Below are 25731 nucleotides of genomic sequence, written 5' to 3' on the forward strand. Positions count from 1 at the left end.
CTTCAAAATCACAAACATGCAATATAAGTAAGGTCATGAAGGTCACTCCTAGGTCAGAGTAAAAAAAAGAAAAAAAGAAAAAAAGAAAAAAAAAGCTGAGCCGTATTCATACCAAACCTCAGCCGCAGACTCTCTGGACCGACTGCCTCGCAGAGAAACCCACAAACCTAGAGTTCTACAGAAAAGATTGTTCCACAATACATTCCACAACATTACATTAACCATCTGCTTTCCTTTAAAAGATAGAACACTGAACTAATCCAGAATGTCTTCATCTTATTTTTTTTAACAAGGAGGGTGTTTAAAAAATACCAGACAATGCACCCAGAGCAGACTGGACTCTAATGTCCCTCATCAAAGCCAAGACTTTTCCCACTGTGAAAAGGGACAGCAAATGTGATAATTAACCTAGGGCTGACATTTTAACTGTTACCTACTAAAGTAACAACATATTTGTGTTTTACTCACCAATCTGTCCAACAAATTCAATTCTAATTCCTTGGTGTTCAAGTCTCTTTCCTGGTTGTTTAAATACAAGATTCACCTGTAAAAATACAAATTTACAAAGGATGACCATTAGCTTGGGAACTACCTCTTTCCTCACCACCAGCCCATCCAATCTTTTACCACAATTGTATACATAAAACATATGGATTGGCAATGCTGGTAAGTAGTGTGAGAAAGTAGCCTCTTTCTAGCATGGGTACCCCCATTTTCTGCCTGTTTGTCAGTGTATGTTTACTACCTCACTAGGATCCTGACAGTCAGGACCCCAGTGCTTATAGTTTGTGGCCTATATGTTTTGTCAGTATGCTTGACTGTGTCACTGGAGTTCTGCTAACCAGAACTCCAGTGCTTATGTTCTCTCTGTGTACCAAATTTGTCACTATAGTTTAGTAACTCCATATTCCAATTTTGATTGGCACTCTGGACCCCCCCCCCTTATAAGTCCCTAGTATTTGGTACCTAGGTACCCAGAGCACTGGGGCTCCAGGGGATCCATATGGGCTGCAGCATTTCTTTTGCCACCCATAAGGAGCTCTCCTCAGTCCGAGTTAAGACCCCCCCCTCCCCAGGTGCCTCCTGGGTCCAGGCAGCTCCTCTTTGACACAAACCACATACTTGCGCAAACCAAGGCTTGTTGGCGGAATCCAGAGACGCAAGCAGCCTGCATCCAATAACTCAACGTGGGACATCTCTTGCACCAAGCAGGAACCCGCAGCTATCTTCTTTGGTGCACTACTGTACTTTTCTACCAACCGGAGAACCCACTTTTGCACCGTCTTCCAGGTTGGCAGGGGCTCCTGTTCTTCCTGCACTCTACTTCGACTTCTGGACTTGGGTCTCCTCTCTCCACAGGTCTTCAGGTCCAGGAATCCATTGTTGGTTGCTTGCAGGAATACATCGTTGGTTGCTTACAGTCTTGCTTGGTTGGGTGGGGTATTTTACTTACCTTTGGTGGTTTCCTACACTCCCAGTGCCCCTCTACACACTACACTTGCCTAGGGGGGAATGCAACATTCGCATTCCACTATTTTAGTATATGGTTTGTGTTGCCCCTAGGCCTATTGCAATCCATTGTATTTTCTACTGTTTGCACTATTGTTTGTTTACTTACCTGATTTTGGTTACTAGTGTATATTGTGTGTATAATACCTCCAGAAGGAGTATTACCTCTAAGATATTTTTGGCCTTGTGTCACTAAAATAAAGTACCTTTATTTTTTGTAACAATGAGTTTGGTCTTTTATTGTGTATAAGTACTGTGTAACTATAGTGGTATTGCAAGGCCTTTGCATGTCTCCTAGTTCAGCCTTGGCTGCTCTGCTACAGCCACCCCTAGACAGCCTAAGCTGCTAGACACTGCCTACATTTCACTAATAAGGGAAAACTGGACCTGGTATAAGGTGTAAGTACCTCTGGTACCCACTACAAACCAGGGCAGCCTACTACAAGTAGATTGAGTAATCAAAAGTTGTTCAACAATCCAGCACATTAGCAAACACTCCTGATCACACGTACATGCTACTGTTTGTACAAAATATTTGAATAAGCACTCACCCCAGAATTATTTAAGCCACATACGGTACAACACAAACAAACAGTACTCCTATCAATTTTTAATCTGAAATGGTTGATGAGTCAAGTACTACAACCACCTTTTCAAATGTCAGACTTGTAGCATACTAATAAACAAGAGAATAATCAGGGGATTTTCTAATCCTTTGCATATGTGTGCATGTGTACACACGCATGCAATGTTGTTGTTAGAGTTTTTGTAGAACATTTTACAACAATCATTCAAAGAGCAATGTAGGAATGCTGTTTGTAAAAAAAAAAAAAAAAAAAGAAGAAGGTGGTCATTGGCCCACCAGTTCTTCATAAATAAATGTACTTACATTGTACAAACCTGGCTCTATGTATGGTGCACAAAAAAGAAATACACCGTGCAGAGAGTCCACTGGATCACCAACTGGTTTGCAGAGGTATCAGAGGACATTCCTAAGCATTTGTTGTACTCACAGAGGCAATAAATGAGACACACATTCAAAGAATAAAGCTAGGACCAATTTAGAAAAATAACACTTCTTTTAAATATATTTGAAACCTAAGATCTTCGTTATAAGGAAAGTACATTTTAAGCATAAAGGCCCTCATTAGGACATTGGCGGTAAATCCTGCTTACCGCCAAGCTGCCGGCCGCCAACTTAACACGGCAGCAGATATACGTCCACCATTTTATGACATACACACACACACACCAATGCGACATAATTCAGCCACAGACAAATCCGCCAGACGAAAGGTCAGTGATAAACTGGCAGTATCAAAACCCAGAGTTACAACAGAACAACGCCCACCACATTATGACCCACGAATCACCACGGCAGATATTCAACAGCGGTAAGCCATTGGCGGTACATACAGCTGTGCTCACAATGGACACCCACAGACAAAACAACACTAAATTGGACAATTCAAACAACACACACCTGACACCCATACACACACCACACCCACACCAGTATTAAACACACACACTCACTACCAACAACCCTTAACGCTTACAATTCATTGGCACGAGACTAACACCAAGACCACTGACACAACTACATACACACACCACATACACCCATACATCCCTCACACACCCCAACACATTTCCCAATACACCCTCACCAACACACATTACATAACACCCCTGGCACCACAAAGGAACCCCCGTTTCACTGAGGAGGAGTTAAGGGTCATGGTGGAGGAAATCGTCAAGGTAGAGCCACAGCTATTTGGAACACAGGTGCAGCAAATAATAGCCAGGAAGATGGAGCTATGAGAGAATTGTGGACAGGGTCAACGCCGTGGGACAGCACCCCAGAACAAGGGACAACATCAGGAAGAGGTGGAACGACCTACGAGGGAAGGTATGTTCAATAGCAGCAGGACACCAGCTTGCTATACAGAGGACTGGTGGTGGACCCCCACCTCCTCCCCCACAACTCACAGCATGGGAGGAGCAAGTCTTTGAAAAACTGCATCCTGGGGGCCTGGCCGGAAGAGGACTGGAGACTGGCAAGTAAATTTTCATCAATTATCACCCCCATACCTGCATGCCATCACATACCCTCACCCTCACTCCCATCACTCCACTACATCCCATACACCCCCACCATCACATCTTCCTAATACCAATGCCAAGCCCAGCATGCTGTACCAATGCATGGACACCCCCTTACAGCCCTGCATGGACACTCATCACTAAAGCATGCACAGCATAGGGAAACTAACTACCCCACAATACACAAGTAAAAGCTGGCAAGGCAACAACAACCACAGAGTGGAAGCAAGGGATGTACAATATGTCATACACATTAACCATAACACATCATTTACATCCCCACAGGTACCCCAGCCAATGTCACCGGAGAGGAGGTGCCAGCATACTCCAGTCCCCCAACAGAAGAGGCCTACAGTGATGAAAGTAACTCTGGACTTCAGGATCTGGATGATCTACCTGGCCCATCAGGGACCAGTGGACAGCCGGTTACCCAAGCCCAGTGTCACAGACCACCACAGAGCCTCCACCATCAGTATCCAACACCACAGCACCCACCCAGCGTACCCAAACCTCTGTCCCTAGGACACGTCAATCAGCAGTGTGCCCACCTGTACAGGGACCCCAGGCTACACCTCGTACCCAACACAATCAGGGGTCAGGGGCAGTGGGAACACGGTTCAGGGGACAGAGCGCCAGGCCAACAGGGACACTGGGAGGACTGCTGTGCGCCAAGGGGAGGACACGCCCAGTGAAACAACTCTCCAGAAGGCACTTGAAGCGATCCTGGGAGCCTATCAACATTCCCAGGACATGATGCATCAGATCCTAGACAACATGCAAGAGAACAGGTGGCTGCAGGAGGGACAGTACCAGGGGATCAGGGAGGACCTGCAGGCCATCAACAACACCCTTATCTCCATAGCAGGGGTGCTGGCAGACAAGGCCAACATCATGATGGAGGCAGTCTCGCACCAGCGGGCCCCTGCCACTAGCCAGTCATCTGAACAGCCTTCCACTTCCACTGCCGCTAGTGGCCAGGAGGCCCTGCCACAGGACTCACAGGCCACCAGCACCCCTCCCCCTGCAGAAGGTGAACCACCCTGCAAACGTTTCCTGCGATCCAAACAGAAGCCAGGCACACTTGCCAGGACCCCACCAAGAAATGAGACTCCCCTGATTGTCCCCCTCATGTCCCACACAGTCACCCTGTCCACCTTCAACTGCCATTGCTCCCCTTCCTATCTCCAAATGGACAAAGCACCTGTGCTACAAACAGACTGGAACAATACCCTGGACTTTCCTCCATCATCACCGCATCCCACTGCACTTTCCCCTTTATATGTTAGCACTTCAATAAACACCCTTTGATAAAAATCGATTTCGAAAGTACTGACGGATTACAGTTGTTCTGTTGTCCTCATCCTCATCTTCTGCCTCCTAACCTCCACTGTCCACAGGGTCAACTGCTGCCACAGGGGCATCTCCAGACTCCTCCTCCTGCAGAAAAGGGACATGGCGTCTGAGGGCCAGGTTGTGCAACACGCAGCATGCCACTACTATCTGGCAGACCTTCTTGGGTGAGAAGCACAGGGATCCACCTGTTAGATGGAGGCACCGGGACCTGGCCTTCAGGAGACCAAAGGTTTTCTCAATTATCTTTCTGGTTCTCCCAAGTGCCTCATTATAATGTTCTTCTGCCCTTGTCCTGGAATTCTTCACAGGGGTCAGCAGCCATGATAGGTTTGGGTAACCAGATTCACCTGCAAATATTGAGGGACAACATTTAGCCAAACACTATCCTATATGGCCAACACAATACCAATACACGAACATATACTGGGTGAGAACCAGGGGTCACCCATTAGCATCTGTAGTTGGCACACCAAATTTGGGATGCTGCTATTCCTCAGGACAAAGGCATCATGTACCGTCCCAGGATATTTAGCATTGACAAGGGAGATATACTGGTCCGCCAAGCACACCATCTGCACATTCATAGAGTGGAAACTTTTACGATTCCTGATCACCTGTTCATTCTGGCAGGGGGGGGGGGACGGTGGGGGAATGCAATATGTGTTCCGTCAATCTCCCCAATTGTATTGGGGATATGTCCCATTGTATAAAACTCTGCCTTCACAGTGGCCAAATCCTCAACCTGGGGGAATGTAATGTAGCTGCACATGTTTTATCAGGGCAGACAACATTCTTGTCAGCTCTATTGAGAACATTGGCTGTGACATTCCTGCTGCCAAGCCCACTGTCCCTTGGAAAGAACCAGTTGCAGGAAATGGAGCACAGATAGAACTTGCACAAGAGGGGGGATCCCAGTGGGATGACGGATAGCAGATATCAGGTCAGGCTCCAATTGGGCACATAGCTCTGTGATTGTGGCCCTGTCCAGTTTATATGTGAGTATTATGTGTGTGTCCTCTAGTGTAGCCAAGTCCACCAGGGGTCTGTACACATCTCCTCTTCATCTGCAGCGGTAGGAATCTAAGGGACAAAAGAGTGAGGAGGGTGTCAGAAACTGAACAATGGAGCCACAACAATAGTCTGCAGTCTGTAAACATGTAATGGGTCAGTGCGATTTGTCCAGTTTGTGCATATTTCTCCTGTGACAAGCAATATTCCATAGGCCTGCCCCCCCTCAAATGGTGTCCGCCAGTCCTGTGTGGAGGGACAGGTGGAAGTGAGGTAATGCCGCTGACGTTGTGCCCCGTGGTGGGAGGCAGTCGGGAACCACTGTGCAATTCATCATTGGTTAATATTAGGCCCTATGGGGTACAGTGGCCAATGGTTATCTACGCCGGAGGCAATGGTATGCACAGCCGCGGACGTGACTGCCATTTTCTATCTGATTCCTCGCTGGTTTCCTGGCCTTTCATAGGAGAGGACCTACACTGCATGTGCTGCTGTGACCTGTGTCTGGAACCTACCATGGCCCGTGTGACCGGGTAAAGGGCCTCAGCCTTCACTTCTGAGGAGTGGGAGAGACTAGTGGATGGTGTTCTACCCCAATATGCACTGCTGCATAGAACTCCAGACCAACAGGTGAGTACACTGTGGGCACAATGCATGTGACATGAATGTATGAAGGTGTGTGTGAAGACATCGTGTAAGGGGGATGGATGTCCTTCTGGCTGGGTACATATTGAGAGCTGGGCTATGTGTGTGCCTATAGTGCTGGAAATGGGCATGGTGGGCTTTTTGTGTTACTGGCTGGACTGTTTCTCTAATGGTGTTCTCCTGTCTGTACTGCCTCTGCAGGTCAGCACCCATCAAAAGAAGGGTATATGGTGTGCCATCGCCAAGGAGGTGCGGACCCTGGGGGTCCATGGCAGGCAGAGAACCCACTGTTGCAAACAGTGGGAGGACCGGAGACCGCGGAGGCCCAGCTGGGGATGGCCTCCCAACTAGCAAGGGGTGCCCGTCGAACCCGGATCCCCCCCCCCCCCCGAAGGCCCGCATACTGGCAGTGACCTATCCAGAGCTGGATGGGCGCCTGAGGGCAACACAGCAGCCACAAGCGGGTGAGTACAGTGGCCATCATTGAAGGAAATGGCTGGAGCGGTGGTATCTGGGTGGTGGGTCCTTGTCAGTGGATGCCCCTAGGCCAGGCCAGCCATAGCAGCGTAAGTCCTCTGGTGACGAAGGGTCTGAAGGGGAAATACTGCCTACCTAGCTTGTTAGCATACACTACTAGTCAGGGCTGCGTGGGTCCCAGGTGTGCTGCAGTTGGCAGAGTGTGCTCCTCCTCATGCCTTGGGGGCTAAGAATATCACTGGTAGTGCAATGCATAGTACGTAGGCCTGTACCCTGTGTGTGAGAGTGCTGTGTACGCCACTGGTGGTGTTGGTGCAGTCACTGACCCAGTGTATACTTTATCTCCCCACCCCCCCCCCTTTCTTGTTTTGTCATCCTGTCCTTATGAGCATTAGCATCATCTGGCAGAGGAGCAGAGGCCCCAGAGACGGAGGGAGCTGAATCCCACAGGACCCAGGAGCCAGAGTCCTCCGACGCGGAGGGTACCAGTGGGACAGAGGGCGAGGGGAGCACCACAGCGGAGACTGGAGGGGACAATACAGACTCTGATATCACTAAAAAAAATTGTCCATTGAAGTTGTTGGGCCGACAGAGCCCTCTCAGATCGTAATCAGTTGTCGGATGCACAGAGCCCTCACAGATCGTAAGCACTGTAAATTACGATGATCTGTGTAGATCGTACTGAGTGTCTGACCCCTAATAACTAATGTCACCATTCTCCCAACACTGCTTTTATGGCTAACAACTCCCAATCTGCTATGGGATAATTTATTTCTGCCAGAAGTAGCTTTCTAGAGTAATAGGTAATGGGATGCATTCGTCTGGTTTCAAGGTGTCTCTTGGATTGAATTACCCCAATGGCATATTGAGACGCATCCACCTCTACAATGAAAGGGTGGGTTGGATCTGGATGCATTAGTATGGGTGCAGTTGTGAATCTGGTTTTTAGTTCCTGAAAGGCCTTTTTACCCATTGAATCCCCCTCCTCCAATGAGAGCTCCCTGGTGGTGGCGGACACCGCTGTGACCACCCCAGCTACAGGTATAGCCGCCACCCCGGTACCAGCACTGCCCTCCCAGCAGCCCCTCAGCGAGTTGCCTGTGCCCACTCACCCAGGAGGGTGGGCATCTCCTTCCCCCTAGGCACCTCAGGCCCTGCCCCAGTGAGCCCTGCTGCCCTGAGTGAGGAGGCTATTGACTTCCTGAGATTCATCTCTGAAGGGCAATCACCCATTGTGAATGCCTTCCAGGGGCTGGCAGTGCAGATGCAACAATCTAATGCATTTCTGGAGGGCATTCACACTGGATTGGCAGCCCAACAGACATCGATCCAGGCTCTGGCCTCCTCTCGGATGGCAGCCATTGTCCCAGTTTCAACCGTCCCCCTTCCAACTACCATTTCCCAGTCCCATTCTCCTCAACCCCAACCCACCCCAAGCACACAGCCAGTCGAGCATGCACACAGGACAACACCCAAAAGTGTCACAGGCAAACACAAGCATCACACCTGCATTCACACAAACACCATTAATTTGCAGACACAACAACATCCACTATTTCCACGGTCTCCCCCTCCTCCTCAAACAGAGTTACATCCAGACTCACACCTGCATGCAATACATCATCCTCCACTACCTGCATCACCACCACATCAAGCAGAACACGCAACTCACTGGCAGACACCTCGACAACATCCATGCACACCTCCCCTTTTTCCTCTCCCACAGTCTCTGTCCTCTCCCCCTCCAAAGGACACAAACGCAAGCACTCAGACACCCAACAACCATCCACCTCACAACAGCATACAACCCATTCACCTGCACCCAAATCCAGCGGACACCTCCAACAACCTCTCCCTCATCCTCCACTCCCATTTCTTCTCCCTCTTCTCACCCCAATGACCCTAAAAAGCTTTTCCTTTCCACCATTGACCTCTTCCCTATCCCACTCCCCCACCCACGTCCTGCACATATGGCCAGGGTATCAAGAATCCAGCCACGCACCTCAGCCAAACAGTCCATGGGCCCAGTTCCATCAGCACCTACTTGTGGTGGAAAGGATTTCAGGCCACAAATACTGAAGGGGAAGGAGCCTGCACCAGCCAGCAGAAAGGGGAAGGAGCCTGCACCAGCCAGCAGAAAGGGGAAGGAGCCTGCACCAGCCAGCAGAAAGAGGAAAGAACCTGCACCAGTAGCTGTCACAGAGCCCTCACCGCCAGCCGCGGTTGTGCAGCCATCAGTGAGTGCAGGGGCTGAGCAGGTGCCTCCCACTACCACCACCACCACCACCACCACAGTGCAGCCATCGGAGGGTGGTGGGGCTGAGCAGGAGCCTCCCACTACCACCAGAACAGTGCAGCCATCAGAGGGTGCAGGGGTCTCCCACTAAACACCACCACCACAGTGCAGCCATTGGAGGGTGCATGGGCTGAGCAGGAGCCTCCTACTACCAACACAACCACAGTGCATCCGTCACTGCCAGAGAACGCCATATGATCCAGCCTCCATGGTCTGCTGTGCAGCCTGTCCCCACCAGAACCAGTGGGCAAGTCACCCACTCGAGAGACTGTGGCCTTGCACTCCCCAGGACCAAGCACAGGGCATGTTGCCCCCTCCAGAACCAGTGGGCAAGTCACCCACTTGAGAGACTGCGGCCTTGCACTCCCCAGGACCAAGCACAGGGCATGTTGCCCCCTCCAGAACCAGTGGGCAAGTAACCCACTTGAGAGACTGTGGCCTTGCACTTCCCAGGACCAAGCACAGGGCATGTTGCCCCCTCCAGAACCAGTGGTCTTGTTACTGCATCCGGCTGGGGTGCCCCCCCTCTCCACCTGAGGTGCCTGCCTATTTGCCAACTGATGACCCTGCAGTGTTCTTTCCATATTGGTGCAGGGAATGAGTGGGGCCTTGGACTTTTACCTGTGGCCATGTGGCCCCTGTGAATGGAGGACTGGGCAGTGTCCCATTTTTGTACCAGTGTCCCATATTTGTTGCATTGCCAAATCAAATTATTACTTTTGATGTTGATCTTATTACAATCACTTTGGTCAATTTCTGTTGTCCTTGCATTATTCAGCCAATTTATGGAGATAAATTGTTTTTTGTGTGCAGCTGGTTGTGTGTATGGGGTGTGTGTGTGTGTGTGTGTGTATGGGGTGTGTGTGTGTGTGTGTGTGTATGGGGTGTGTGTGTGTGTGTGTGTGTATGGGGTGTGTGTGTGTGTGTGTGTGTATGGGGTGTGTGTGTGTGTGTGTGTGTATGGGGTGTGTGTGTGTGTGTGTGTGTATGGGGTGTCTGTGTGTGTGTGTGTATGGGGTGTCTGTGTGTGTGTGTGTGTATGGGGTGTCTGTGTGTGTGTGTGTGTGTATGGGGTGTCTGTGTGTGTGTGTGTGTGTATGGGGTGTCTGTGTGTGTGTGTGTGTGTGTGTATGGGGTGTCTGTGTGTGTGTGTGTGTGTATGGGGTGTCTGTGTGTGTGTGTGTGTATGGGGTGTGTGTGTGTGTATGGGGTGTCTGTGTGTGTATGGGGTGTCTGTGTGTGTATGGGGTGTCTGTGTGTGTGTGTGTGTATGGGGTGTCTGTGTGTGTGTGTGTATGGGGTGTCTGTGTGTGTGTGTGTATGGGGTGTCTGTGTGTGTGTGTGTATGGGGTGTCTGTGTGTGTGTGTGTATGGGGTGTCTGTGTGTGTGTGTGTATGGGGTGTCTGTGTGTGTGTGTATGGGGTGTCTGTGTGTGTGTGTGTATGGGGTGTCTGTGTGTGTGTGTGTATGGGGTGTCTGTGTGTGTGTGTGTATGGGGTGTCTGTGTGTGTGTGTGTATGGGGTGTCTGTGTGTGTGTGTGTATGGGGTGTCTGTGTGTGTGTGTATGGGGTGTCTGTGTGTGTGTATGGGGTGTCTGTGTGTGTGTATGGGGTGTCTGTGTGTGTGTGTGTATGGGGTGTCTGTGTGTGTGTGTGTATGGGGTGTCTGTGTGTGTGTGTGTATGGGGTGTCTGTGTGTGTGTGTGTATGGGGTGTCTGTGTGTGTGTGTATGGGGTGTCTGTGTGTGTGTGTATGGGGTGTCTGTGTGTGTGTGTGTATGGGGTGTCTGTGTGTGTGTGTATGGGGTGTCTGTGTGTGTGTGTATGGGGTGTCTGTGTGTGTGTGTATGGGGTGTCTGTGTGTGTGTATGGGGTGTCTGTGTGTGTGTGTATGGGGTGTCTGTGTGTGTGTGTGTATGGGGTGTCTGTGTGTGTGTGTGTATGGGGTGTCTGTGTGTGTGTGTGTATGGGGTGTCTGTGTGTGTATGGGGTGTCTGTGTGTGTGTGTGTATGGGGTGTCTGTGTGTGTGTGTGTATGGGGTGTCTGTGTGTGTGTGTGTATGGGGTGTCTGTGTGTGTGTGTGTATGGGGTGTGTGTGTGTGTATGGGGTGTGTGTGTGTGTATGGGGTGTGTGTGTGTGTATGGGGTGTGTGTGTGTGTATGGGGTGTGTGTGTGTGTGTATGGGGTGTCTGTGTGTGTGTGTATGGGGTGTCTGTGTGTGTGTGTATGGGGTGTCTGTGTGTGTGTGTGTGTGTGTGTGTGTGTATGGGGTGTCTGTGTGTGTGTGTGTGTGTGTATGGGGTGTCTGTGTGTGTGTATGGGGTGTCTGTGTGTGTATGGGGTGTCTGTGTGTGTGTGTGTATGGGGTGTCTGTGTGTGTGTGTGTATGGGGTGTCTGTGTGTGTGTGTATGGGGTGTCTGTGTGTGTGTGTATGGGGTGTCTGTGTGTGTGTGTATGGGGTGTCTGTGTGTGTGTGTATGGGGTGTGTGTGTGTGTGTATGGGGTGTGTGTGTGTGTGTATGGGGTGTGTGTGTGTGTGTGTGTGTGTGTGTGTGTATGGGGTGTCTGTGTGTGTGTGTATGGGGTGTGTGTGTGTGTGTGTATGGGGTGTCTGTGTGTGTGTGTATGGGGTGTCTGTGTGTGTGTGTGTATGGGGTGTCTGTGTGTGTGTGTGTATGGGGTGTCTGTGTGTGTGTGTGTATGGGGTGTGTGTGTGTGTGTATGGGGTGTCTGTGTGTGTGTGTGTATGGGGTGTCTGTGTGTGTGTGTGTGTGTGTATGGGGTGTCTGTGTGTGTGTGTATGGGGTGTGTGTGTGTATGGGGTGTCTGTGTGTGTGTGTGTATGGGGTGTCTGTGTGTGTGTGTGTATGGGGTGTCTGTGTGTGTGTGTGTATGGGGTGTCTGTGTGTGTGTGTGTATGGGGTGTCTGTGTGTGTGTATGGGGTGTCTGTGTGTGTGTATGGGGTGTCTGTGTGTGTGTGTATGGGGTGTCTGTGTGTGTGTGTGTATGGGGTGTCTGTGTGTGTGTGTGTATGGGGTGTCTGTGTGTGTGTGTGTGTATGGGGTGTCTGTGTGTGTGTGTGTATGGGGTGTCTGTGTGTGTGTGTGTATGGGGTGTCTGTGTGTGTGTGTGTGTGTATGGGGTGTGTGTGTGTGTGTGTATGGGGTGTGTGTGTGTGTGTATGGGGTGTCTGTGTGTGTGTGTGGGGTGTCTGTGTGTGTGTGTGTGTGTGTGTATGGGGTGTCTGTGTGTGTGTGTGTGTGTGTATGGGGTGTGTGTGTGTCTGTGTATGGGGTGTGTGTGTGTCTGTGTATGGGGTGTGTGTGTGTCTGTGTATGGGGTGTGTGTGTGTGTCTGTGTGTGTGTGTGTGTGTCTGTGTGTGTGTGTCTGTGTGTGTGTGTGTCTGTAGGTATGGGGTGTGTGTGCGCGTCACTCTCGTTTTCCTCCCCCCCTCCCATGTGTTCTAGGCAGCTGTACTCACAGTCGTCGTCTTTGCCGGCGTTGGTGTTCATGGTGGAGCATAATGTAGAAGATCGGGAAGCCTTGCAGTTCTGTTCCATGGCGGCGCGGCTCTTCCCTGTGTCTCCAATGGTGAATCCTTTCACTTCTGTGATGTGTTTCCGCTAGCCTTTTGATGGCGTTGGTACCGCCCCGGAAAAGGTGGAGGATTGCCATGTCATAATATTGTGGACGGAACTTTGACTTTCGCTAGGCTGCAGGCGGCTACCGCCGTGGTGACTGTGGTTTCTACCGTGGCGGTCGGTGTGGTACATTGGCTGTTTTTTGGTGTTATCACTTCCATGGTCATAATTTGGCAGTACCTAACGCCACCCTGTTGGCAGTATTATCAACACTTTATCACCGCCTTCCAGGGTCGTAATGAGGGCCAAGTTCTTTTCATTTGCAGAAAACAACACCTAGTGACATTTTCAGAGTTCTTTAATGTTAACCTATGGAGGGAAAACACATTCAGCGAATAAGTACTTTACGACGACTCATAGGACCAATCTTTTAGACATAAGGTGAGTACTAAGCAAGGGGTGAGGACCACACCAACAAGTCATTCTGGGCTACAAAGGGGTGACAGGTGCAGTACATCATTGGGTGCCCAATGTATTTTAACGGGGATTGGTCTCCGTGGATTAAGGCTGCAGGCTCTGGCTAGGGGGCATGTTGGAGACAATCAACAGCAGGGCTCGAAAAATCCACTCGACCGCTCGCATTGGCGAGTCTTATTAAATCAGGTCGAGCTATTTTTAATACTTACTCGTCCCTTGTGGCGAGTTGAAACTGAACAGGTGTTCTGTTCAGTTGAGAAGTGGAGGGGCAATAAAAGATTGCTTTAAATGTTGTTATTATATCATATTTGCTCTGTGTTCACAGACAGAGGTCAAAAGTCAGTTTTTCTTACAATAAATTTTCCTTCCGACTGCAGAGTTCCAGGACTTTGTAAGGTGAACTGTGTGACCGGCTGCTTAGAACGTAAAATAAAAGGATATAGAGTGTTGGGTTTTTCCTAACACACATTTGAATGACTAAGTCAACGGTGCAAACATTCAAAAGATCCTTCAGTAGTTGTGAAAGCCCTTTTTTTTAAAAATATTTCTGTGTGATTAAAAAATATTTTAATAGGATGAAAACAAATTAGAATACTTTTCATGTTGATGTGCAAAGGATATGTTTTCTGAAACCCAATTTTCACAGATTGTTAATACAGTATATACTTTTATCATTTAAGCTGGAAGTTAGCGGAGAGATTTTTGGACATTTCTTGGAAAGTTACTGTGTGTAGATGACAATATATTATCAGATCATGGTTTAGTAATATATTTATTAAAACTGAGTGTTTAAACAAACTGAGAAACACTCCTGCCCTGATGGCAATGTTGTTAGGCAACTAAAAGAAGTCCTAGGTTATGTGGGCTAGACCTCATGGGTATGTGGCTAGATTCTTGTGATGCATACAGCAAACTTTAGACTACTTAATGAAACAAAAGAGGTTTTTTGTACTGCAGAAATGCTCAGCTCACATATTTGAAGGTGCGATCATATGTGAGAATTAAGAAAAAGGCGATTCTGTATACTATTTGCCTAGGATCACACAATTTGAGACCCATTTACGGATCAAGTACGTTACATTTAGGTCGGGAAGATTTAAGTTACTCGATCTGCAGGTCTAGTAACATTTGTATGATTTTTCGAGCCCTGAACAGGTAAGTTGCAAACATGGGGTACTCCGGGACATAGGTGCACCTTTGGTTCTCTTCACCAAGGCCCAGAGGCGATGGATGTGGGGGTGTCCTTTGGCGTGAGGTTTCCTTGTCCAGGAGCACTTGTGGCTGGGGGGGTCCTGTGGTCTGAGGCTGCAGGCATCGTCGTGGAGTCCAGGATCGGTGAAACAACAGTTAACTTGAGCTTAGGAGAGCTGGGGAACCTTATTGATACCAGGGGTCGACCTCAACTCTGGTCAGCGGCGACGGGTGCAGTGGTTCCTTTAGGTGTCAAGTTTCTCTAACCACAAAGTCTGTGGTATAAAGGGTCTGCGTGCGTGGTGACTTCAGGTGTTGGGCCCTTGCAGTTCCAGAAACTACATTATCTTTTCTTTGGAGTTGGTTGGAGAGCAGATCTGCTGCTCATGGGAGATGTAGGTCTGTTTTGAAGGCAGGCACTCCTCCCAGGTTTCTGGAGGTTCAGTTGCAGGATGAGGCATCTTCTGATGCAGAGTCTGGCGAGGAGTGCAGACAGGCCGGAGGGGTTAGTACCAGGTCAGCTGCTGCTTCTCCTCCTCCTCCTCCTCATCATCTTCCTCCTCCTCTTCTGCGGATTAGACTCTTCTTTGTCCTTTTCTTCTTAGGTTGACAGGATCTGAACTCTGGGGTTGAGAGGAGCCAGCTAAATACTCAATTTATGGGCGTTACAGGGAGTGCCAGGTGGCAGCCAATGGGTTGCCCACCTTTAGGGTTGGTACACTATTCTATGATCACTTCCGTTGGGAAGTGGGCATAGATCTGACCCTAGTGGCCTAAATCCTTACAAACCAAGATGGAGGAATTTAAAAAGTGGAAGGAAAAGACATTCAGCAAACAAGCACTTTACGACGACTCACGAGACCAATCTTGTAGACTTAAGGCGAGTACTGGGCAAGGGTCAAGATCACACCAGCAGGTCACTCCGGGCAGCACTGGGGCTGCAGGACAGAGGTGAAGTATTGGGTAGGGTGGATTTAGGCTGCAGACTCTGGCTGGGGGGCCAGTCGGAGACAACCAACATGTAAGTTGCAAACGGGGGTGCTATGGGACATAGGTGCACCTTTGGTCCTCTTCACCAGGGCCCAGGGGCAACAGATGCAGAGGTGTCCTTAGGCATTATTTTGAGGGGGGGGGGAGGGAGTCCTGTTGTCCAAGGCTGCAGGCATCATTGTGGAGTCCAGGAGGGCTGAAACCATAGTGGACTTGAGCTTAGGAGAGCTGGCCGACATAGTTGATACCAGGGGTCCACTTCAACTTGGTCTGGCGGCTGCTGGTGCAGTGGTTGATTTAGGTGTCAGGTTTCTCTCACCACAAAAGCTGCTGGAGAAGGGGCCCCTGTGCAGAGGCTGCAGCTGACTTCAGGGAATCCAGAAGGGGTGAAATCATGATTGACTCTGGGGATGCAGAATCTTGTTAGCACTGGAGGTCACCGGATGTCCACTCCCACTCAGGTCGGTGACAGCGGGTGCAGTGGTGACTTCAGGTTTCGGGTCTTTGGGGTTCCAGAGGCTGCAGAGTCTTTTCTTTAGAGCTGGTTGGGGAGCAGGTTCACTGCTCACAGGAGTCTTGAGTCTTTTACAAAGGCAGGCAGTCCTACCAGGTTTCTGGAGGGTCAGGTGTAGAACAAGGCATCTTCTGGAGCAGAGTCCATCGAGGATTGCAGACAGGCCATCTGGGGTGGGGACCAGATCAGTTGCTGCTTCTCCTACTCTTCTGCGGGTGTGTCTCTTCTTTGTCCCTTTCTTTTTAGGTTATCAGGATTTGAGTTCTGGGGTTGAAGGGTGCCACCTAAATACTCAATTTATGGGTGTTACAGGGAGAGTCAGGTGACAGCCAATGGGTTGTCAACCTTTAGGGTGACTACACCCTTTCTATGACCACTTCCGTTGGGAAGTGGCATAACCCTAACCCTAGTGGCCTAATTCTTTCCAAACCAAGATGGAGGAATTTAAAAGTGGTGTACACTTCAGCTCGTCCACCTTAGGGGTGGCACTGGCATGAAGTGGGCACACATAATCTGCCTAATTTTCCCATCTTTCTTGCCTCCAATGGTGGGGTAAGGACGGGGGTTAGGCATCTCCACTATTTGGAGAGACCTGGAGCGCATTACAAAGGCAGCTAGGCCTTTGAAGATTCCCCCCTGGAATGTCCATCCTGCCAAGGAGAGGAGTCAACACCCCAGCCCAGTACAGGCTTTTGACTCTGGACTCAAAGAACACTGGCTCTAACCCTGGGTCAGAAACGTGGCTAAGGTGGCTGAACTGGTCAGGACCAGTCAGTTAACACACTAGTAGCAGGTATGTTTTCAGGAGGCACTTCTAAGGTGCTCTCTGGGCGCATGTATTGGTACATTCAACACTGGCATCAGTGTGAGTTACCAATATGAGGTGTGATACCAAATATCCCTATCTTTGGTGAAGTCATCATGTAGCTGGGGAACTCTTAGAGTCTAGTGTCTAGCATGTGTTTAAAATGGCTTTCCTAGTCACTTACTATGTCTGAGAATCGACAAAGACATAGCGCGAGCGTATCTGCTTGTGCAGAAAAAAAGGGGAGAAACAGAGGGCATTGGAAGCACTGAAGGTAAGATACTGCAAACTCCACAGTGACAAGGGGGTTATTGGAAGATACTGTTTTTTTTTTTTTATCTTCTCAAAGCATCTGGGCTCTGTGAGTTACTGGAATAATTCTCTTGGCTAGTTGATTCTTTAAGGCGATTGTTGGAGTATAGCCTTTTCATTTTCTTCCCACACTTGCAACGTGTTTGTACCTGACAGCAGAAAGAAAACTATCTAACAATGGAGTCTATGCCCATGCGCACTGTAACCAAGGAGTCACCACTCGATCCAGTGACCCCAAAAAGACTTCTTTGAAGAAAAACAACTTGTTACACTCTGAGCCCAACACTAGATGTCGGAAGAGCTATGCATAGCACATGTATCTGCAGCTACACATGCCATCTAACACACACACACACATACATATATATATATATATATATATATATATATATATATATATATATATATATATACACACACATATATATATATATATATAATAATGTCACTTACCCAGTGTACATCTGTTCGTGGCATATAGTGCTGCAGATGCACATGCTATGCATTATTCCCCCATCTAGTGGTGGGATCGGAGTGTTACAAGTTGTTTTTTGTTAAAGAATTATTTTCGGAGTCACAGGATCAAGTGACGATTCCCCTTGGTCATACTGCGCATAGGCATCAACTCCATAGTTTTTCTGCAGAAGGGTGTAGGAAGGAATGATAGAGTATAATAATATAAATGTTGTATAGAGATAGAAATAAGAATAGATGTAAACTGTAAACTTCATACTTATATAGCACACTACTCACCCGTTAGGGTCTCAAGGCGCTGTACGCATACCGCTGTGGAACCCTTCCTGGCTTTTGCCTGTGAGATGCCTACTCATGGATAACCTCCAAGGTGAAGCCAGGCATCCCAGCGCTGTTGGGGCCGTTGTGGAGATTAAGCAAGCTATTGCCCAGAGTTACAGAGTGGGACCCATGAATTAGATTAGGCACCGATGCGAGAATTATCAGGTCCGAGGAAATTGAGCCCAAGACCCCCCGAGGCGGGAATTGAACCCTGGTCCCGGGCCAGATTTCTGCATCAGGGTCTGCCGCTCTAACCATTGAGCCACACTTCTCCACTTCTCCATGTATCTACATATGTACAAATAGAGACAAAACTGGAACGACTACAGGCTTCTGGGGATGAGGGAGGGTGCACGCGATTCTGCAGCACTATGCCATGAACAGATGTACACTGGGTAAGTGACATTTTCCGTCCGATGGCATGTGTAGCTGCAGATACACATGCTATGCATAGACTTCAAAGCAGTTACTCTCCCCAAGAAATGCGGTGGCCAGCCTGTAGGATTTGGAGTTGTTTGAAATAATGCTCTTAAGACAGCTTGACCAACATTGGCCTGTTGCTTTGAAAATACATCTACACAGTAATGCTTTGTAAACGTATGTGGTGTAGACCATGTGGCAACTTTGCATATGTCTGCCATTGGTATCTTTCCTAAAAATGCCATAGATGCACCTTTTTCCATAGTGGAATGGGCTTTAGGTGTGATTAAAATGTGTCTTTTTGCTTTGATGTAACATGTTTGTATACATTTAACAATCCATCTTGCTAATTCTTGTTTAGTTATAGGATTCCCTTTATGTGGTTGTTGAAAAGCAACAAAAAGCTGCTTTGTTTTTCTGAATTCTTTTGTTCTATCCACATAGTACATAAGAGCTCTTTTAAGATCAAGAGTGAAGGGCTCTTTCTGCAACTGAATCTGGCTGTGGGAAGAAGACTGGCAATTTCACTGTTTGGTTTATGTGAAAAGGTAATACCACCTTTGGCGGAAATTTTGGATTGGTTCAAAGTACAATTTTATGTTTGTGTACTTGGAAAAAAGGTTCTTCAAGAGTGAATGCTTGTATTTCACTAACTCTTCGTAATGAAGTAATAGCTACTAGGAAAGCAGCTTTCCAGGTTAAGAATTGAATCTCACATGAATGCATGGGTTCAAAAGGTGGGCCCATTAATCTTGTGAGTACAATATTGAGATTCCAAGCAGGAACAGGTGGTATTCTGGGTGGAATAATACGTTTTAGTCCTTCTATGAAGGCGTTTATAACTGGGACTCCATAGAGTGAGGTATGTTGTACAGTCTGCTAATATGCTGATATGGCAGTAAGATTAATTTTAATAGATGAAAAAGCTAAATTTGATTTCTGTAAATGAAGTAGATAGCATACAATATCTTGTATTGATGCTGTGAGAGGGTCAGTATTTTTAGATTGACAGTAATAAACAAATATTTTCCATTTGTTAGCATAGCATTGCCTAGTTGTAGGCTTGTGTGCTTGTTTGAGTACTTCCCTTGCAATCTAATGGAAGTTGTAAATATCCACATTCTATGACTTCAGGAGCCAAATTCCTAAGTTGAGAGCACTGGGATTTGGATGTGTGATTAGTCCTTTGTTTTGTGTTAACAAATCCGGTCTGTTTGGAAGTTTGTAGTGAGGTACTACGGACGGGTCTAGTAGTGGTGTGTACCAATGTTGTGGTGCCCACACTGGGGCTATGAGTATCATGGTGAGAGAAGTCTGATGCAATTTGTTGACCAGAAATGGAAGTAGTGGGAGAAGGGGAAAAGCGTAAGCAAATATCCCTAACCAGTTGATCCACAGAGCATTGAACAGAGGTTGTGGGTGTCTGAATGCAAAGTTTTGGCATTTTGCATTTTCGCTTGTTGCGAATAGTCTATTTCTGGTGTCCCCCACTTTTGAGTACTTATAAAGTACTTGAGAGTGAACTTCCCATTCGTGTATCTGTTGTTGTGTTCTGCTTAGGAGATCCGCTAGCTGATTGTGTATTCCTGGGATGTATTCTTCTAGTAGGTGAATTTGATTGTGAATTGCCCATTTCCATATTGTTTGGGCTAGAAGGGACAGTTGAGATGAATGTGTTCCGCCTTGTTTCTTTAGGTAATACATGGTCGTCATATTTTCTGTTTTTATCAAAACAGTCTTATGTTTGAGAAGCTGCTGAAACGCTTTTAGGGCAAGGAACACAGCTAATAATTCTAAATAGTTTATGTGATAATGTAGTTGTTTTTAATCCCATTCCCCTTGAACGGTAAGGTTGTTGAGATGAGCTCCACAACCGGTCATTGATGCATCTGGTGTTATTGTGGTCTGAGGACAGGGTCTTGAAATGACTGCCCCTTTATTAAATTGCTGAGATTCCACCATTGAAGGTACTTGTGCGTATGGTGGTCTAACACTAGATCTTACTATTGACTCTCTGCTTGAGACCATTGCTGTGAGAGGCACTGTTGTAGTGTCCTCATGCTTAGTCTTGCATGCGGTACTATTGCTATGCAAGATGCCATCATTCCTAATATCTTCATGACAAATCTTGCAGTCTATTGTTGATTTGGCTGCATTTGTGGTATGAGATTTTGAAAAGCTTGTATCCTTTGTATATTCTGATAGGCTAAGGTTTTTTGCGTATTGAGAATAGCACATAGGGAAGGCTGAACCTGTGCTGGTTAAAGATGGGAGTTTTGGTAGTTGAGAGTGAACCCTAGTGTATGTAGGGTCTCTATTGTGTATTGAGTGTGTTTTTGACATTGTATAAAATTGCTTGATTTTATTAGCCAATCGTCTAGATATGGAAAGACATTTATGTGTTGTCTTCTTAGGTAAGCTGCTACTACCGCTAGACATTTTGTGAATACTCTTGGAGCGGTTATGCAGAATGGTTGAACTTTGAATTGCTAATGGTTTCCTGCTATCGTAAACCTTAGGTATTTTCTGTGAGCTGGATGGATGGGTATATGGAAACACGCATCTTTGAGGTCTAATGCAGTCACGTAATCTTGTTTTTGTAGTAGTGGAATGACGTCCTGCAGTTACCATGTGAAAGTGTTCTGACAGGATATATAGATTTAGGGATCTGAGATCTAGTATGGGCCGGAGAGTGCCATCCTTTCTGGGGATGATGAAGTATAGTGAGTATACTCCTGTTCCTTGTTGAGAATGTGGGACCAATGCTATTACCAGTTTTAGTAGTAGCAATTGTACTTCTTGTGGTAACAGAGCATTGTGTTCTGGGGACAGTTTGTGATAACGTGGAGGAATGTTGGGGGGGAGGGGGCGAGTAGAAATCAATTCTAGGCAATAGCCTTTGCAGATAATGGACAATGCCCATTGATCTGTAGTGATATTTGGCCATTGGGATTGGAATTGATGCAGTCTGCCCCCCCACAGGAGATGTGTGGGTTTGAGGGATGGTAAATAAGTCACTGTTTACATGGGGTAGTGGCTTGTTTTGAAGTCTGGGACTAGCCTCTAGTTCTAAAGTATTGGCCTCTATAAGAGCATCTAAATTCCTCTCTCTGGTACTGCTGTTGCTGTTGCCCTTGTTTTGCTTGGGAGGTAGAAGCCTCTGTGGATTGTGGCTTGAATCCTCCTCTGAACTGTTGTCTGCGAAAGGAGCATCTGTAGGGTGTTGTGTATAAGGCTCCCATTGTTTTGGCAGTGTCGGAGTCTTTTCTGAGTTTTTCTACGGCAGTGTCAACCTCAGGGCCAAACAGGTTTTTTTTTCTTAAAAGGCATATTCTACATTGCCTGCTGTATTTCTGGTTCAAAACCAGAGGAACGGAGCAATGCATGTCTACGTATAGTGATGGCAGTATTGACACTTCTAGCTGCAGTATCTGCAGCATCAGGGGAAGACCGTATTTGATTATTGCTTATGGCCTGACCCTCTTCCACAATCTGTTGTGCCCTTTTTTGGTGTTCCTTTGGGAGGTGTTGTAGGAGTTCCTGCATCTCATCCCTGTGGGCTCTATTGTACCTTGCTAGCAAGGCTTGCGAATTTGCAATTTGCCATTGGTTGGCAGCCTGTGTGGCTACCCTCTTGCCAGCAGCATCGAATTTTCTACTCTCCTTGTCAGGGGGCGGAGCATCCCCTAATGACTGGCTATTAGCCCTCTTTCTAGCCGCACTTACTACCACTGAGTCTAGAGGAACTTGGTAAGTAATATAAACAGGGTCTGTAGGGGCTGGTTATATTTTTTATCAATGCGTGGTGTTATCACCCTAGCTTTGACTGGCTCACAAAATATTTGGTCTGCATGTTTAATCATGCCAGGTCGCACTGGGAGGCATTGCTATTTTGAGTGCGTGGAGGATAGTGTGTTAAAGAGAAAATCCTCTTCTAGGGGTCCAGTGTGCATAAGCACCTCGTGGTACGCTGCTTCCCTGGAAATAACCTGCGTGTTTGAGTTGGTGTCCTCTGGTGGAGCAGGCTTAGACGGGTATAAATCCAGGTCATTATCAGGAATAGAATCTGGATCGTAGAGATCTCAAGGATCAACCATATCACCATGTGAGTTTTGGGAATGAGTTGGTGAAGGCAAAGGTGGTGGGCTAGTGGGTGGTGGGGAAAAACAAAGTTGTGATGAATGAGGGAGAGAAGTAAGGATAGGTAATGGCTTCTCCTTTTGTTCATAAATTTTGGCTGGTGGTGGAGCAGTATCTAAATGTTCTTGAAATCCCTATTTCCTCTTGGTCTGTAGAGTAGGTGCAGTAATTATTCTGCAGTCTCTTTATGGATGTGAATCCTTGATTGTCTCTCATCCATAACCTCAAGGATAGGTTGGATCTCAGTGTCCTCAGAAGGTCTATAAGATAGTTCTTCTAGTGATTTGGAGATCGGTTTCAGATGGCTCGAAAGTCTTTGCTCTTCTGTATAAGAAGAGTTTTTTTGGCTCCGAAGATGCCAGTTTATTCGGGCCCGAAAATACAGCCGGTTGTTTCAGATCCGAACCAGTGCGTCGAGGCTTCCACTCCGAGGAGTGAGGACGCTTGCTCAAATCGGAAGTAGAACTCTTGATGGACTTACTCAACTCAGATACAGACGGAGGAGTGGCCTTTTTCGACACCGAACCAGAAGGTCGTCCGACAAGTCTTTTTTTGGGTCAAACCATGGCTCTCTGGCAGTGGTGTACCCAAGGCCTTTGATGACTTTTTATAAGTGAGCATGAGGCAGAGGTACTCACATGCTGACCAGCAGTGATAGGCCTATCTTCTTCTGATTCTTGTTCGGAGTCGGTGTCTCTGATGGAAACCACTGTTTGCGCCTGTTCTTCCTTCATGGTGTTGAGATGTTCTGTACTCTTCGACGGCATTTCCAGTCTTCTGGCCCTCCGATCACGCAGGGTCTTTTTGGATCGAAACGATCAACAGGCTTCGCAATCTTCTTTGTGATTGGGAGAAAGACAGATTACATACGAGGTGTTGGTCTGTGTAGGGACATTTTGCACAGCATCTGGGACAAAATCGAAAATGAGTCCAATCCATCAGGCTTCAATGAGGTAGGCCCGAACAGGCCTGAGTCGGGCGCACGCACCCAGAAGGGTGAAATTTAGTTTCAGGTGAACTATCGGTTCGAGGCTAGGTGGAAACACGATTGAAACAATACAGACAATTAAGGGAGTTTTCTAACATTTTCCAATTCAAAATCTCAGAGCGAGAGGAAACCCGTCTGAACCAGACAGCGGAAAGAAAACAGTCTAACAATGGAATCGATGTCCATGTGCAGTATGACAGAGAGGAGTCACTCGATCCCGTGACTCCGAAAAGACTTCTCTGAAGAAAAGCAACTTGTAACACTCCGAGCTCAAACACTAGATGGAGGAATAATGCATAGCATGTGTATCTGCAGCTACACATGCCATCAAACATAAAATATATATTTACATACAAACACACACACTTAGGCTTAACTATATCTTCATCAAAATGCATGAGCTGCCATATTTCATACCAGGTTTCATGTCTTCCTCTTCATGTTGGTAGGCTTCTCAGATATTTCTTGGCTACTTTAGGACTTTTCTTGTCTTCCCATATTTGCAGATGATGCGTTTAACTTCCTGATTATATTGTTCTAAGGCGTTCCAGGTCAGATCTCCAGCACTATGTCTGGTGGCATCCTTTCGACTGTACCTTATGTGATTTGTAAGTGATGAGCAAGGAGATAAAGAGGGCGGATCACACATGTGCTTGTTATCTTGTTGCTCGCGACCCACACACTCATCTCCTTGCTCATCGGGATGCTAACTACTGCAACTGTTCCCCTGTAGCATGGTGTGGCTGAATCAGCCATGCAGCATTCTTGATGCTTCGCCTTAAGGACTGAAGTACCTTGAGGTATGCGGAACATATTTGATAAACAGCAGGCCTTTCATTTTTTTTTTTTTTATGAAGTCGTTTTCCCAGATTTTTAATTATTCAGTTGAGCTCCATTTTTGGTTCTTACAGTGGTGGATTCGTAACCCTGTTTTTGATGAGACCTTATTGGCAGAACCTTCCCTCTAAGGTATGTTTGATAAGGGTACCAAACTTCCTGGTGATGGGTTCATAGCTCTTTGATTAAATTCTCACTGTTATTTTACGGTTCAATTGTAGATTCCGATGCTGTACCGAATTCAGTGAATGATCAGTTTACCCCTTATTCTAATAAATACACTTTGTAGACATGCATTTACACGACATACCCTCCCACATGTACTTTTTTTTTTGTTAGTACATGGCTTGCTGTTCCAGATGATGACCCATAACAAGGCTAGAGTTGAAACGTTGTTGACATAAAAGGCGAATGGAAACCATGATTTTATCTATTGATAAACCGATAATTGAATAGACATTAAGGAACACCGATTATCTATGCTTTAGGTTCCTATGCTCATTTTATTTGCGTACACACTGTTTTGTCATTGATCACTGTGTGAACCCTCACAAGCACCAAGCATTTTTTTCCCATTTGTGTCTGTGCTTCTTTGCTTTTAGAAATTTTAAAAATTCTCACCAGATGATTTTTGTTGAGATCTGTAGAAGAACAAAATTCTTATTAATGCAACCATTGTTGTTTGTCTAGCATATGCCGTAGGTTATAGGTATTGTAAAGTGCAGCCCCTGTTTCTTAATTACAAGACATTCAGGCGAGCATGTCCATTAATAAGCTTAAGGATATGAATTAAGCATTTCTTTAAAGTGAGTGTTGGTCAATTTTAAATGTGTACTGGTTTCCATTGTGAAGGTGTGTCCTGCTATTTGATGGAGTTTTGTTTTGACCAATGACTTTGTGTTTCACCACTGCGCATATTAGTTGCTCAATGTTCACCAGTAGCACATGGTATGTTTTGTTCAGTTGAGCCGCCTATTGGCTTTGACATGGCATTAGCCATTGCTTTCTGTATTCAGTTTAGCCGCCTATGGGCTTTGACATTGCATTAGTCATTACATTCTGTATTGTGCCTATTGGCTTTGACATGGCATTAGCCATTGCTTTCTGTATTCAGTTTAGCCGCCTATGGGCTTTGACATTGCATTAGCCATTACATTCTGTATTCTGCCTATTGGCTTTGACATGCTGTATCCAGTCTAGCCGCCTATTGGCTTTGACATTGCATGCCTATTGACTTTGACATGATGTATTCAATTTAGCTGCCTATTGACTTTGACATGC

The 25731-nt window shown here is 47.0% G+C and overlaps 1 protein-coding gene across 1 annotated transcript in view; it reads right to left on the reverse strand.

Annotated features, from left to right (window-relative positions):
* VPS26A (VPS26 retromer complex component A) overlaps positions 1 to 25731 on the reverse strand; it is a 361055-nt gene that overhangs the window by 293676 nt on the left and 41648 nt on the right. Inside the window, exon 3 of the mRNA XM_069240511.1 lies at positions 469 to 544. Within this exon, the coding sequence (XP_069096612.1) occupies positions 469 to 544 (76 nt within the window). The remainder of the gene's footprint in view (positions 1 to 468; positions 545 to 25731) is intronic.

Source organism: Pleurodeles waltl, chromosome 6 (genome assembly GCF_031143425.1).
Source record: "Pleurodeles waltl isolate 20211129_DDA chromosome 6, aPleWal1.hap1.20221129, whole genome shotgun sequence".
Taxonomy (NCBI): Eukaryota; Metazoa; Chordata; class Amphibia; order Caudata; family Salamandridae; genus Pleurodeles; species Pleurodeles waltl.